Source organism: Triturus cristatus, chromosome 2_1 (assembly GCF_964204655.1).
Source record: "Triturus cristatus chromosome 2_1, aTriCri1.1, whole genome shotgun sequence".
Classification (NCBI taxonomy): domain Eukaryota; kingdom Metazoa; phylum Chordata; class Amphibia; order Caudata; family Salamandridae; genus Triturus; species Triturus cristatus.
Window position 1 is genome coordinate 1,133,393,176 of NC_140581.1, and position 15,208 is coordinate 1,133,408,383.

The 15,208-nt window shown below is 48.2% G+C and overlaps 1 protein-coding gene across 10 annotated transcripts in view; it reads left to right on the forward strand.

Annotated features, from left to right (window-relative positions):
* Window positions 1-15,208, forward strand: part of WDFY3 (WD repeat and FYVE domain containing 3) — a 1,391,721-nt gene that overhangs the window by 400,391 nt on the left and 976,122 nt on the right. For all 10 annotated transcript variants that reach the window (XM_085636566.1, XM_085636564.1, XM_085636563.1 and 7 more), the window contains one exon: window positions 269-736. In XM_085636566.1, the coding sequence (XP_085492692.1) occupies window positions 269-736 (468 nt within the window). The remainder of the gene's footprint in view (window positions 1-268; window positions 737-15,208) is intronic.

Below are 15,208 nucleotides of genomic sequence, written 5' to 3' on the forward strand. Positions count from 1 at the left end.
TGCTGATGAAACGCAACGTCTTCCAGTGTATCATCTGTTTGTGCCATTAGCAGAACAAGAACCATCCTGGAATTCCTTGAGTCCTGGATGGTTGGTGTTCCATTAAAACTAGACACCTCTTGCCTTAATCAGGTCAATTCAGTCAAACTAAAGGTAGATAAATGTATGAGGGCTTCCAGGAGACAACTGTTAGGATAATGTTTTATATATTGAGACTTAGTAAGTTAGAATAGCATGCATAATAATTTTTTTCGCCTATTGGTTGCAGGTCACAGCATAAAAAATGTCCAGGCTTTTGCTGTTCTCCAGAATACTTTCCTGAAAGCGAACACCAGCTACCTTGCACAGGTCATCCTTGATGCCATTGAAAATATATACATTGCGGACAGTGCAAACTACTTCATCCTGGAGCCACAGCATACCTTGTCCCAGTTTGCAGAGAAGATTGCCAAGCTGCCTGAAGTGCAAACCAAATACTTTGAGTTGCTGGAGTTTGTTGTTTTCAGCTTGAACTACATCCCGTGCAAGGAGTTGATTAGCGTTAGCATCCTTCTGAAAGGCAACGCCTCATACCCCTGCAGCATTGCTGCTATGAAGACATTGCTGAAGTTCACCCGTCACGACACTATCTTCAAAGATGTCTTCAGGGAGGTGGGGCTTGTGGAGGTGATGGTCAATCTTCTGCATAAATATGCAGCACTGTTGAAGGATCCTGCTCAAGCACTAAATGAACCAGGTATGGCACTTTCTTGCAAACTTTACTCTTTATTGCATAGTTAATGTCATGGAGGTAAAACTGAGTTTTTGAGGCTTTGGAACAATTGGGGTAACAATTGATTTACTCAGGAACTTGAGCTCAGAAGCACTCCAGACGTACATGAACTGCAATCCCATCATTTCCCCAGTGCAAGACTTTAAATTATGACTTATTACAAAGATTAGAACGGTGTATTACTGACCTAGCTAAAACACAGTGTCTTTGAAATTGTCCTGTTGTATGATCGATGTTGCTTCTCTCTGTAAGGGCCGATGTACATATTGTACCAAGTGGATTTGTTGGATGTATCTTGACTTGCTGTTCTGTGCTGCTGCCCTGTGCTCATTTGTGTCATCTTTATTGTTTATCTTTAGAAAACTTTGTAATTATAGTTAAATTAAAAAAAATTCTCATCCATTTCTTTTCCCAAGGCCAATAAGTAACCCCTATGCATACGTCATTACTTCAGGTAATTTAAGGAATCCATTGGATAGTCTCTGAACACAGAAGTGAACTGCTGTTGGGTGTCTTGGTTTTAAAGAACAAGAAATATTTGTTTAAATTCTCCATTTCTGGTCCACTGCAGCCCGGATAAACTAACATACTATGCCCTTTTGTTAAGTGCAACATGGCTAGGGTAGAATGTACAGAAGGCTAGGATGTGAGTGGGACAAGATTGTGTGGTCTGGGCTGTTCAAGTACAGAAATGTGTTTGGAGAATGCATTGGTTCTTTTGAAAAAGCATCAACGCATTGACAGATTGCTCAATCAGTGAGGGTACTAGAACCTAATGGGGTCATGTAGGGTTTGACAAATTTAAGAGTCCCACTGTAAAATCAGCATGGCTCCTGCCATCCCAAACTCTTTTTTCTGAATATCCCATTTGTGATGGCCATTTGCCTTCACATAGTATGCATGCTTGATCTCTTTTTTTAGGAGTCAGTGGGAGAGGTGGACACGTAATGTGTGCTGAACATTATACCTACTAGATACAACAAAATATTTATTTCTGTTGGATACTTCGAACTACAGAGCCTTCACCGTGTGAATATCCCTAGGCTGCAGACTGGATCCAGAAATTCACAAAAGCAGTGCTTCTGTGCACTGGTAAGTGGTGTCGTGCGATTCCGTACCCACTGCATTCTGCTCCTTCAAGTGACTTGCAGAGCCGCATATGAACTCCGCCCATGCATACTGACGTCTTTTCCTTTCTTCTGTGTCTTGTGACACCGATCTGAAGCTCCGTTCCTCGGTTCTTCATCCCTTGAAGAGACATTCTTCTTTAAAATGTTCCACTGTGCAAGGGAACATAACTATAAGTTTTAAACCTTGTATGGGCAGTCGCAAACAGATGTCTGTGACAGATCCCCACATGGTGTGCTTCTGGTGCTTATGTTAAACGCACAACTCCAGGACCTGCGATGACTGCGCACAGATGAACCCGAAGGCCATTGGAGAACGTAAGGCGAAGCTCTGTTGCAAAACACTGCAATTCTCCATGCAGGTCCTTTTCCTGGTCGAGAGTCCGGTCCCACTCCCTAATGTCATTCCCACAGCAGATCTTTACAGTTGAAGTTTTTGGGTAAGTCCAAGAACAAACACAAGTGGGACTTGCACCTTTCCCTCCACTCTCTTTCTCCAGAGAAGATGTGAGGGTGTCAAAATGGCTTTCGGTATTGCTCCCGTTGTCATGAGGAGTCTATTCCGACACTGGTCTTGATGTACCTGAACACTCTGGTCCTTAGCGACGTTGCAGCAGGTCAGAGTATTTAGAGAGACCATGCTGTCCATCTTCAGCATGCTTCTGGTTTCTTCTGGTGCTCCTTTGGGCCCCAAGGATCCACAAGGGCCTCCAGTTGGGTTACTGCCGGCGGATCCTTATCTGTGCCTCTTGAACCTGCTTTGGGTTCCTCACCAGTGTCAGTGCGTAGCTAAGTTCTGGTGCCACAGTTTGTGCCATTCCCTCGGACATTGATGTTGGCACCTATACTGCTGGAAGAAGATCCATGACCTATTGCAGTGTCTGACTCCGAGACAAAATCAACTTGACCTCAACTGAGACCCCACTGTATTGTGAGGATAACTCTTGCACGGACCTAAAGGATGCCAGTGGGTTCAATACCTCACCTGATACTGGACCCCTGAACCAGCAATAGAAGGAAGTGCATCCTTTGTGGGTCATTTGGAGTGCTGAAGAAGACCTTAACCTCCACCTCCCCACTACGGGGGTAAAAACCAATGAACCTATGGAGGGCCTTCAGCTTGGCCAAGCATCGACAAAACCTCTTCTGCCTTTCAGTGAGTCCTTTACTGATACACTCATAGACACATGGGCAGGGACCTCTCCGTACCAATATACAAATCAAGCTGGACAACCCCCTCCAGCCTGGGGTGAAGTTAGTCCAAGTCCAGGGAAGCAAGAGCTTCAACAGAGTTTCGGACTTCTACATTAAAAGTTTGAGTTTCCGCCCCAAAATATGGTGTGCTTCCTTGTATGAATCTGAATGGAAGAACCTCTGGCCTAAAAAAGTATCCCAAGGGCAGAACCTGGATGGGTCCTAAACCAAGCCACTGGGAGTAAAAATACGTTAATAATGATTCAGCCATTTTTGGTGATAAACATTGATGTTAATACTATCCCCAGGCACTTGCTTCTTCCCAGGCCTGATCAAAGGAGGAGTTCTATTAATATCCCCATTGAAAAATCTGTGTGCCACCTGGAATTGTCCCTTTGCCAGTGGGCTACTTTATTTTTTAGAGCATATAAGTCCTCTTGCATGTGAGGGGCTAAATCCGTGGCATCTCTCAGCACTAGAACGTATGGTGTGCAGTCATGTGGGAGCTGGGGGAAACTATTGGCCGATCTGTGGCCGTAGGTTCAAAAGATCCTTTTACTGATTCTGAATCTTTTCCCTCCCTGCTGGTCTTCCTTAAAACCTCGATTCCTTGTCCACAAACTGATTCCTGGGCCCCCTTGCTTGGGTGGGTTTCCCTTAGGACGAAATGATAGACTCAGCAGGCACTGAAGATGGGCTCCATAATATGGAATCCAAAGGGGGGGACAGCTGGCCCCACTACAGTGCTCCGCGAGGATGTTTTTCAATTTGGCCAATTCTATGTACTCCAAACGGGCCAAGATCAGATTAAAACTACCATCAAAGATGCCAGGGCATGACTGCAAAGATCCTCCATGGTCCCTGAGGCCCGACCCCTTCCATCCCATGGGCTATGCAATACGGTTGCTCGATCTGAGCAGCACCTCTTTGATTTAGACCCACCCTCCACTCTCTTCCTCTTTACCGGTTGGCCCTTTGTATAAGTGCCATTTGCATGGTAATGACATGGTGATCGAGTCCCCTCAGAATGCCTGCAGCTTCCCCAGTTGGGGCACTGATGGCACCAATTCCTCTCCAGAGGCACCTGGCCTCACCTCTAAAATGTTTGCATCAATGTCAACCTTAACCAGAGATGCCTCGGGTAAAATATGTAGATCAAGGGACGCGGAGAGAGACCAGCTCTGTTCAGCAAGTTCAGTTTCCTTGCTGATCACTCCCACCGCAGAAAACCATCCAAGGTAGTTCCTGGGATAGGAGTTGCAGGGATTGTAGTGGCTTTACGTTTTCCCATAATAGAAGCAAATTAACCATGCAGCCCTCAGTAGAATGCTCAATGCTGATGGGGCTTGTAGCTTGCCCCTATGCTTCTTCCAGTTTCACATCTGTATCACTTGCCTCCTCCCCTGGTCACAGAAGACAGCTGCCACCACCCACAGGCACCAGCCAGAACTTGAATACAAACCAAACACTGTCCGAGCAATAAGCTCTAAATACTTACAGCAGCGCAGGCTTCAGTTTCCTCCTGGGTTTCTCTCCATTCGGTTAGTCATTTTGTAACGAGAGCCTGGGGGTCCTCGGTGAACAAGGAGCGAGATACAATGGCTATTGACCTTTTATGCCTTTTCCATAAGGAGTTCTGATACATGATTCTTACAAATCTAACTGTTATGCATGGTAAATTATGCCACTTGAAAGCCCCGTCCTGGGAGCTCAGCGGAGAAGCATGTAGTTTGGTCTTTGTCCAGGCCATGTCCCGCTTATGCAGGATGTTTTGATCGGAGCCATTCCATAGACCCACCTCCTGATTTGGTATCTATTCGTGAGGTGGGGAATCTACAGTTAGAAGTATTCATCAGAACAAGCTACTTCCCTTCGGTACACTCTTTCTGGTGAATACTCTATCCCTCTGGAGATTCCTCACCGTCTTCTGTGGAGTGGTCTCCTTTACCATCTAAAAAGGTCCCACTTTAGGAATATGCACACTGGTCGTTCTGATTTGCTGATTGGATCGGAGTCTAAGGGTGTGAACAAGCTAATTAAAGAAACTGGCGTCATCGCTTCTGGGTAGCACTTGTATGCTAATCACTTCTGTAGTGGAATGAAGTTGACACAGTGTCACACAACACCACTTACTGGCGCATAGGTGCACTGCTTTATGAGTTACCAGATCCAAGCTGGCTCCTGGGGATATTCAGAAGGTAAGAAATCCACAATTCGAGCATCTACCAGAAAGAGCGTTACTAGAGGTAATTAACTGTTCTACTGGCACAATGAGGTGGAAGACACTTTTTGTTCCTCCATTGAGGTCTAGTGAATTTATACAAAAAATACTTCACATAACCACATAAGGGAACCCAACAACTGAAGAAGACTTTTTAAATGTAGATATTACCAAACCTCAGTGTTACAACTAGTAAATAATATGAGGAAATCAGTCCATCATATGCTGTAATCCGTTAAACACATCTTCCTTGCAGTATGCTGAGAAATTTTAATCTTGAATCTCAGGAAGCAGATGTTAGTAGCCAACTTTATTGATGCTTAGGCGAATAGCCTCGTTGACTCACTGACCTAAGAATTATGTCATCCTCGTTATGTTCTGTCGCATTAGGGGGCTCTTTTGTGTGATATGGTTGGCGAGCTTTAAGAGACTTAAGTAGTGTTGCGTGAGGTGTTATAGGTTCAAATACATGTCAAACATGGTGCAGTGTACGTGGAGATCGAAGAATAGGACATATCAAGAAATATATATTTTGTTTACTGCTGGTGTTTAAGTTATGGAGATGACCATTTTATGGACTTTTTATTGCAGCGTATATAAAATCCACCTTGGCACAATAATTCCTCATGTACTATTAGCTTTTATTGAGAGTGCATTAATTTGACTCTTGAACAGCAAGTTCCTTGCTGCTGATGCAAGCAGAGCAGGACTCCCATGGTAGTTAATGTACAGGTTGTCTGTGCCACATGAGGACAATGTAAATTCTTTGATTTGGACACATGCTTGAAGGCTCTTAGTGGTGCAGTTTGTTATGAAAAGTATTACTGCACGATAGTAGTTCTCACCACAGATGACCTTATTTTCGCTCTTTAATCGTTTTGGTTTCATCAAATGTTGGTCACTTTCCTGCTCATTCACGTACTGGTGTTCTGTTCTGGCAAAACCAGTATAGTGCACTATATGGTATGATTGAAACTTGAAAATGGCATCACAAACAAAATCCTGTGGTAAACCTCTGAGGATAGTCTGCTGTTATCTCTTTATCAAGGGTGTAAGGGAACTTATTTTAATACTTCCATATTTCTAAATATTAACATATTTTATGATAAAAAGGTGTTTTGGGTATATTGACTTCTCAACGAGACTTTGGGACTACAAATATGCAATGCTGCATTACGCAGTTTTGTTGTATAAAGCAGTGCTTTGAGCACAATGATTTGTTTTTGTTAGTGAACAAGCTGGGTCCAGGGATTCAGGTGTTTAGTCCAATAGTCTGTTAAACGAGGGCAGTCCCACAACAAATGGAGCAGAGTGCCCGGGGAGCCGCAGCCACACCACAATCTTGACTTTGCTCCGGGTTGCCGCTGTGGAGGCATACGGAGGTCAGGTAACAGTAAGGTGGTGGCAGTCTCTATACTTGCTGTGTTTCAGGCTGTGTGCCTCGCCCTGTAATAGACCTCTTCCCATTCCTTTGAGGTTAAAGTTCTCCTCAGTTTCCCTTCCCACCCTTCCCACCTGCTCTGGCTGGGGATGCTCAGCGATTGGGTAGGCTGGCGTAGAAAGGCATACAACTGGGATAGTGGTTTTGATCACCAACCATTATTTGTAAGGTGTAAGCTGTCTGCCCACCGCAGAGAGATTAGAAGAGTGTAAGAGCCAGTGTCTTAGTTGTAAATAATGCATTCTTTTGGTCTCAGGCAAGTTATATTGGTGTCGCGGTTGGGGAAATGGGATTATCCCTTCCTCATCGAAGAGGTGACATGCAGAGCAGCATTTTGCCTGATGCCAGGCCTCGAAAGCCCCCTGCTGCAGCCCTGGAGAAAAATCTGTGTTGTCGAACAAGGGTGTAGGGGGAAGGGAATGGAGTGAGGTCCCGATGAGTCATGACCTGACCCCAAACCCCCATGATAGTCTTAGTAATGGGGGACCTTTACAGCGCTTTGGCCTGTGTGCTTACTTGAGGAAGGGTATTGCAACTGACTCCTGAGGCGGAAGCCGGGAGTATCGCTCATTTTAAAATTGTATTTTGTGTTTTACTCTGCTGTGTCCTCACCTTTTGCTGTTGTCTTCTCCCCGCGCAGCCGATCTAGGCGCTGCTGCGGGTCGTAGAAGGATTGCCGACATTATATTGGCCATGATCTTATCTCGCTTAGATTATGGCAACGCTTTGTATGTGGGCATTCCTGCCTGCGAGGGTCGTCGCTTGCAGCTTATCCAAAATCAAGCGGCTCGCCTTATTTATAGGCTCCCCAAGTTTAGTCACACCACCCCCCTGCTTAAGACTCTATACTGGCTCCCTATTAGGGAGCGCTCGCTCTTTAAGATGGGCTGTCTGACCTTTGTCTTTAGCTGGTATTGCCCCCGCATTTATTAGATCCAAGATCAATGCATATGTTCCTACCAGAAACCTTCGCTCCTCTACCCAGTTCCTTCTGCTTGTCCCCCGATTCCGCAAGTGGAAATCGGGTGGCTACAGGTTTTCCACACTTGCCCCCCTTTTCTGGAACACACTCCCTCTGGCAATTAGGTCTATTCCCTCTTATTTAGTCTTCCGATCAGCTCTAAAAACTCATCTTTTCTCCTCTGCCTATTCTTCTTAAATTCTCACTCCTCTTCCTTCCTCAGTTTCAGTTTCCTTCTGCAGCGCCAAGAAACCGTTTGGTAATAGAGCGCTATATAAAACCCTTTCAAATTCAACTTCAAGGGTAACCATCAACAAGGGAAGTCCGGCTATCACCATGTCTTGGAACAGCATATGTTTCTCAGATTGGTCTCTGCTCCACTACAGAAGATAGTGCAGCTGCGCTGCTTGAAAGTAGTTATGGTATCGGTTTGGCGGATCGCGAGGGTGAGTTGAATCCCCAGATATGGGATCAATCAATCAATCAGTAGTTTATAGAGCACGCTACTCACCCGTGAGGGTCTCAAGGTGCTGGGGGGGGGGAGGGGGGGTCAGTCGAAGAGCCAGGTCTTGAGGTCCTTCCTGAACGTGTGGAGGGTTGGGGAGAGTCTGATGTTGACTCGTTCCAGGATTTGGCTGCAATGTTGGAGAAGGCTCTCCCATCGGTTCGGTTTCTGCGGATGCGGGGGACTTCTGCCAGGGCGAGGTGAGCGGAGGTTCCTCTTGGGTACGTGGAAACATACTCGGTTGTTGAGGTATTTGGGTCCGATGTTGTTGAGGGGTCTGTAGGCGTTGGTGAGGAGTTTGAAGGTGACCCTCTCTCAACGGGGAGCCAGTGGAGGCTTTGTAGGTGTTGGGTCATATGTTTGTGGCATGGTGTGCCTAGAACGAGCCTGGCTGCGGCGTTCTGGATGGTTTGGAGTTTGTGTAGAAGAGTTTTGGTGATTCCAACGTAGAGGGCATTGCCTAGTCTAGTCTGCTGGTTATGAGTGCGTGGGTGACGGTCTTTCTGCAGTCGGTGGGATCCATTTGAAGGTCTTACGTAGGATGCGGATGCAGTTGAAACTGGTGGACGCAACAGCGTTGATCTGGCGGTTCATGGAGAGGGAGGAGTCAAGGATTATGCCGAGGTTCTGAGCGTGATCTGTCGGGGTGGGTGGGCTCCCAAGGGGGGATCGATGGGTCCGGATTGATGTGTGGACCCACTGTATAGGAAATTGGTCCTTAAGGCGGGCCAAATGATTACGAGATATTGACAGGGCGAGGGCCTGTGATTTGTTGACGTTATTTCGAAATCCAGATGCAGAGCCGAATGTCAACAGTTCAACTAAGAAAGTCGGGAGGGCAGTGCTGTTAACTAGAGAAACTGAGACCTCATCAGCGTATAGGCTAATAGTGTGCCGTTCCCCCCGCCCCAACTAATGCGATTCCTGTAATTTCCGGGTTTTCTCAGATCTGCTGGGCCATGGACTCCATGTAAAGGGCAAACAGGGGCAACAAGGGACACCCCTTCCTCGTGCCTCTGTTGATGGGGAAGGCCAACGATGTAATGGTTCTACCCAGACTATCGCCGTAGGTGAGCTATAACAGCTCGGGCCAAGCCTGAAAACGATTGCCAAGTCCGAAATGGGAGAGAGTATGCTCCAGGTATCACCAGTGCACATGGTCAAACGCCTTCTTGGCGTCGACCATGAGCAGCAGGGTCTTATCATCTGAATGGTTAGCCTTATCTATTAAATGCAGGATATGCTTTGTATTACAATTGCATTGTCTTTGATGAATTAACCCAGCCTGGCCTTGGTCAATAATGCCTGACATCTGGTGATAAATCCGTGCCGCAGCTATGCATGAAAAGAGTTTGATATCCACAATCAAAAGTGATATTGGATGATATGAACTACAGTGCTGTTTGTCCTTCTCAGGTTTCGGAATGACCACAATGGCTGCCTAGAGGGGTGATAGATCCCAGGCCCAAGAAAGAGTTGAATAACCTAGTAAGAATAGAAGCTAAAATCTGGCAGAAGGTTTTGTAAAAGATTGCTGAATATCCATTGGGCCCCGGGGATTTTAGGGACTTCTGACAGGATATCGCCCAGATAACCTCTTCCAATTTAATGGGGAGTCTAGCGAAGCCGCCTGTAGTGGAGTAAATTGAGTCGTATTTGCTCTTTGCAGATAAGAAGTGATGCACTGTGGCTCCAGGTCTTGTCCCTAATAAAGGTCTGCATAGAAGTCTCAAATTCTGAGACTATAGATTTATCGTCTAACACTTCCTTACCCTCCGGTGTCCGCAAGGAGTGAACCCCTGCTTACTGACACTGGGCCCTCAGCTTGTTAGCTAACAACCATCTGGATTTATCCCCCCTATGTAGAAAGAATGTTTTAGCCGGAGAGCAGCGTATTCCGCCCTGTGTCTAATCCTGCAAGTTGAGTATGTGCAGCGTGTAGTTGTCGCCATACTCTCGGAGTCTCAGTTCAACTATGTTTTCATTCTAACTCTTAACCTGACTGGACCGCTGATCTCTCTTTTCTTTGCGGGTCTTATTTTCTGCTGCCGAAATGGCTATGAGCTCGCCCCTCACTACTGCCTTCAGGCCCTCCCAAAGCGTGGAAACTGAGGTCTCCGGGGTGTCATTGAAGTCTAGGTATGTTTGTATTGCTTTTATATCCTGTAGTATGACCTCGGGCATTTAAGTATGGTCTCCTGAAGCCCCCATGTCCTAGTGGGTGTCTCCATCGGAGGGAATTCCATAGTGAGGGTAACTGCATCATAATCTGACAAAGCCGCCGGCTCCGTCAGTGGCGACCGTGAGATTATGTATATCCCTAGTCACTAAAAAAAATAGTCAAGTTGTGCATGTGTTTTGTGCACATGGGAGAAAAAGGTATACTCAAGGGTATGCAGATGAAATGCCCTCCAAAGATCTAGCAACCCTATCTCTCGCAGCCACTCCTCCCCCCCTTAGACAGAGCCCCGGTCTGGCCATAGTGGCTTCATATCTTTTTCTGTATCTAATACCAGGTGGAGCCCCCCCCCCCCCCCCCCTCCCCCCGAAGAGTACCCACCGTGTCTGCAAGGTCATTGCCTCCGACACTGCTGAGTGAATGAATTGTTCTTATCCCATATTGGGAGTGTATATAGAACCCAGCACAAGAAAATGTTCCCCTGTGAACACAGTGTGTGCAAGGTGTCTACCCTTCAATTACGCCACCCTGGGACCCACTCTGCCCCAGGCTATCAGTATGCCACTCCTGCTGATTTAGTGGGTGCAAACGAAAAAAAACTGATGAGGGAAGGGGTGAGAACAAAGTAGGGGCCAGTCCCTACTCAGAAGGTGTGTCTCTTGGAGTAAGCATATGTCCGCCCCAGAGTGTTCCAGATAACAGTATTGCTCGCGCTTGAGAATCTTCACGTTCCGTGAAAAGACCTTAACCTGTTGGCAGGTCATGTTACTATCTAGAAGGACAGTGCTGCGCTTTGCTCATCTGTTGCGGGGACCAATGTTCCCCCCCCCCCGCTTCCCCCCACGACACCTGTATGAGAATATCTAGGTCATCACCTTTCAACATCAAAGCTGAGTACTGTTCCCAAACAAAACCAAAATTAATTACATGCATAAAAAGAAATAACAAGACCGTGTCCGGGACTGGTAGAACAAGTCCACAGGCTCCCAGGCAATGGGAGTAGAGGTTGCATGTTGTGGCCCCAGACCCCCGCCTGTCCCCAACCCTGCAACCCACCAAGCCAACTCTTCAATGAACAACAGATGCTGTGGCCAGTGAGATCATGCGTTGTCCTTATTCTGTTGGTCTCCAGCCAGTGACTCCAGAACCGCTTGGCGCTCCAATGTGATTGTGGCCGGGTCAAGTTTCACAGTCCCCGGGGCAAGACAACGTCTTTGCTATCGTGAGCGTCTGCGGGACGAAGGCCCCGTCAATTCTGGATCGTGAGCCTCAGCAGATGAACCCTCTATTCCAAGTATTCAGCAAGTCTGTTCATGGAGCGGAGAAGGTACAGCCCCCCATCGATGCAGAAAATGAGACGAAAAGGATGACCCCAAGAGTATGAAATCCCCCAGATGTCTTTTCTGTAAGGTTATCATAGCCAAGTATTGGTAGAGCGTTGGCGTGTGCCCCTTAAAAGTTAGATGTTTCTCCTGGGCCTTACACACAATCTTCTCTTTTAGGTGTAAATCGTTGAGACAAGCCAGAATGTCCGCAGGGGGGGTCGATGCCGGCTCAATTAATTTTTATCTCTTGGTCTGGTGAGGCTTCCAGGATTAAGAGATAAAGATGCCTCAGATAGAGAGCCAGGTCAGTTCCCTCCGCGGAGGATGGCACGCCTTTAATTTGAATGCTGTTGCACCTCGAGCGGTGCACTAGGGCCTCCACATGGGCCTGTACGTCAATGTGCTGTTCCTGGAGGCATATCACCTGCTGCAGTTGCTCCACTTTTCCATCGCCAGTGTGTTCCTGGTCCTCGATCGCTGAGACCCTCTCTCCAATGGAATCCACATTGTGCCTGATCTCCTTGATGTCGCTGGAGAGCTCGCCTTTGAGGGCCTGAAGGTCTTCATGCAGAGAAGGGAACAGGGCCTCCAAGAAGAAGCGGGTAACTGGCTCCTCACCCCCCTCCAAGTCCTCTGACTGGCTTGAGCTAGGTGTTGTCTGCCGATCCCCGGCCAAAGTGCCGAGGGGCCTGGTCAGCATTTCTTTGACGGACCGATACTTCTTCGCCCACGCTGATGTCATGGCCCCGGAGGACCAATCCGCTACCCCAATCACCACTCCACCAAGCTACTGTCCTTCTCCCAGAAGTGGGTATCCCGGCAAGCTGTGCAGGGGGCCGTACTTGTCCTCCGGATGAGCTGGGGCTGGAACCCTGCCACGCCCAGTGCCCCAAAGGCCCTGGCTCCATCCCAAGTCTAGGGTGTCTTCTTGCTTGACTTGGGAGGCAGAGGTCCCGCCCCCACACGCCCCCTCCCCGCCAGGATCTGTTCGCTGTGGAGACTGGCTGAAACTCCCCATGGCTTCCAATATATGCGGGCTCTCTGAAGTATTCACTGGCGCAGGGGCGGCCCAGGCTCCGGCCGGGGCAGACACCGCAACCCGGGGCACCAATTCAACGGCCACCTGCGGGCAGAGTCACGTGACCGGGCTGGGCACCGCGTCTAGCAGGAAGCCCCTCACCCAGTTCAACACCGGGCTGTTGCTGTCCAGTTGCCCAGTGGATACATTTCTCTTCCCAAGCAGGGGCCCCTTCGCTACCCTAGATAATCCTCTCAGGGAAGGGGGGGGGGAGTCGCCGCACCGGGTAATTGCAAATCCCCTCCGTTCGTGGCAGTGACAAGGAGAGCTCCATCCCTTATAGTTCATTTAATCCTACAGGGGATACCCACAGCTCACCTCTTGCGGGCAGGGGAAGCAGCCCAGTCTGCGGGCTCCACACCGCCTTACAGCATCCTACCTTGGTCTCCGTTGACAGCAAGAGCCTCTAATTGCCTGGTTGCTTTAGCACTAGGGCCCCCCACAACAGGCGCTCCTGCGCGGCACCACTACTTACTGCGGGACACTTCCTCTGCTCAGGTCTCCCTGCATACCCTGGGCCTCCGTAGTGGCTCCCCTAGCACCTCCGGGATGCTCGGTGCTTGGGGCCCTCATTTGGACCCCTGTCGACACCACCTCTTACTTCCACCAGTCTCAGACGCTGTTTGCAGGCCAGCCCCGCACTGCCGTTGGGGCCGCTCGCCCAGCCACACCGCGGCCAGCTCTTGTTGTGCAGGTCTGAGTGGCAGTCAAGAGCCGCCCCCCTCCGAAGTCGAGGAGCCCCCCCTGTTGCGGTCGCACCCTAGGTCAGCTGCGCCAACCACCTCTCAGGTGCCCAGATTGCCGGATGGATCAAGTCGCCCACAAGCGGACTCTCCGAGTAGCTCCATCTTGCTGTGCTGGCCTTTGTCATTCTCGCTACCGCTGATGTCAGCCAGCAGCTTCGGGAGGGACAAGACGGTCCCCCTCCGAACTGCTTTGTCAGTTCACCCCCGGGTGCTGCTCGGCTGTCCTGCTGGGCTTTTTTATGTGATGGGAATTGCCAGGGCCGGCGGCGGTGTCGAGGAGACGGGAGAGACGCCATCTTGGCCACCTTGTATTGCAATGCAGAAATCACAGCGGAGTCATCCACGTGGTAAAAATTGTCTAAAAACAATGTGAAGGATCTGGTAGACTTGCATATTGGAAGGGAATGAAATTATCTGTAAACACATTGGCAAAACGTACCTTACTAAGAATTATCTAACGTCACTGCTTAATTTGCTGAAGACCTTATATCATCCAAGTTGGTAAACACTTGATTCCCGTCCTCATCTCAAATCATTCCATTATCATTCAGCTCCTCACGCACACGGCATTTCCCATCACCTTTAAAGCTAGTGTAATGCTTTGCTTTCTGGTAAAGCTTAAAAATGTGTTATCTTGTTTTTAAAAACCATTCTTACTAAACACGAGGAACCCATCATGAATGTTAACCTCCTATTCCACTACCAGTCTGTATTTCAGTTGAAGTGTAGCATAGAGATTGCAACACTGCAGGTACCTCATGATGCTCTGCAGTTTCCATGTTCCTGGAATGCATTCTTCTTCCTTCTGTTGTACTCTTCAGTGGCTTTTGATACAGTCAACCCTGAAACTCTAACCCACACGGTTGCTACATATGGTGATATAGTGTCATATCCACGCTGAGAACTTCCCAGAGGTTACAAGACCTTCGAGGAAGACATTTTGATTACCAAGGAAATAGGGAGCCTGTATCAGGACACCACACTCAGTATGTGGCAGTGTCTGCACGGCCTGGACTGTGCTGGTGCTTACAGGTGCGATCACTCTGAGGGGTGCTCCCCAACTCCGAGGCAGTGTCTGACAGTAAGCCCAGCAGTCAGACCGTGGAGTTTTGCATTTGACAAAAGATGCTGCACTTCGGCTGCTTCTAATATATTAAGCAAACACAATGAGTTTTTTTTAAATGGGTGTGGTCTTAGCCGTATCGATTGCACTTTCTAAGATGGTGGTCTGATCAGAGGATTTTACCTGAGTTTCCCAATCCCAAGAGGAAATTTCGTATTTTCCTGTGAAGACTGTTCCTATTATATGATAGTGCCATTAATGCGAGTTTATGCCAACGTTTGTTCCCCTCTTTTCTGTCATATTTATCACCCACTTGCTTCTGTTTTTGTCCTTGATTTTTAGGTCTCGCCTGAGCCAGCGCATGCGCTGCACTGGCAAGACTTTTAGTAAGTGGGCTTCAGAAAATGCTACCACACGCTTTTGCTTGTGGCCTAGAGCTTGCGGTTACGCACGCGGTTACACGCACAGGCGCCATCTGGCTTTCCTCTTCATGGCTCATTAAGCGTGCGATCGCAATCACTTTCAGTTTCACGGCCGCGCGGCTGTGACACTTTCACGGCCGCGCAGCTAATGCTTGTTAAATACAGACGTTTAGG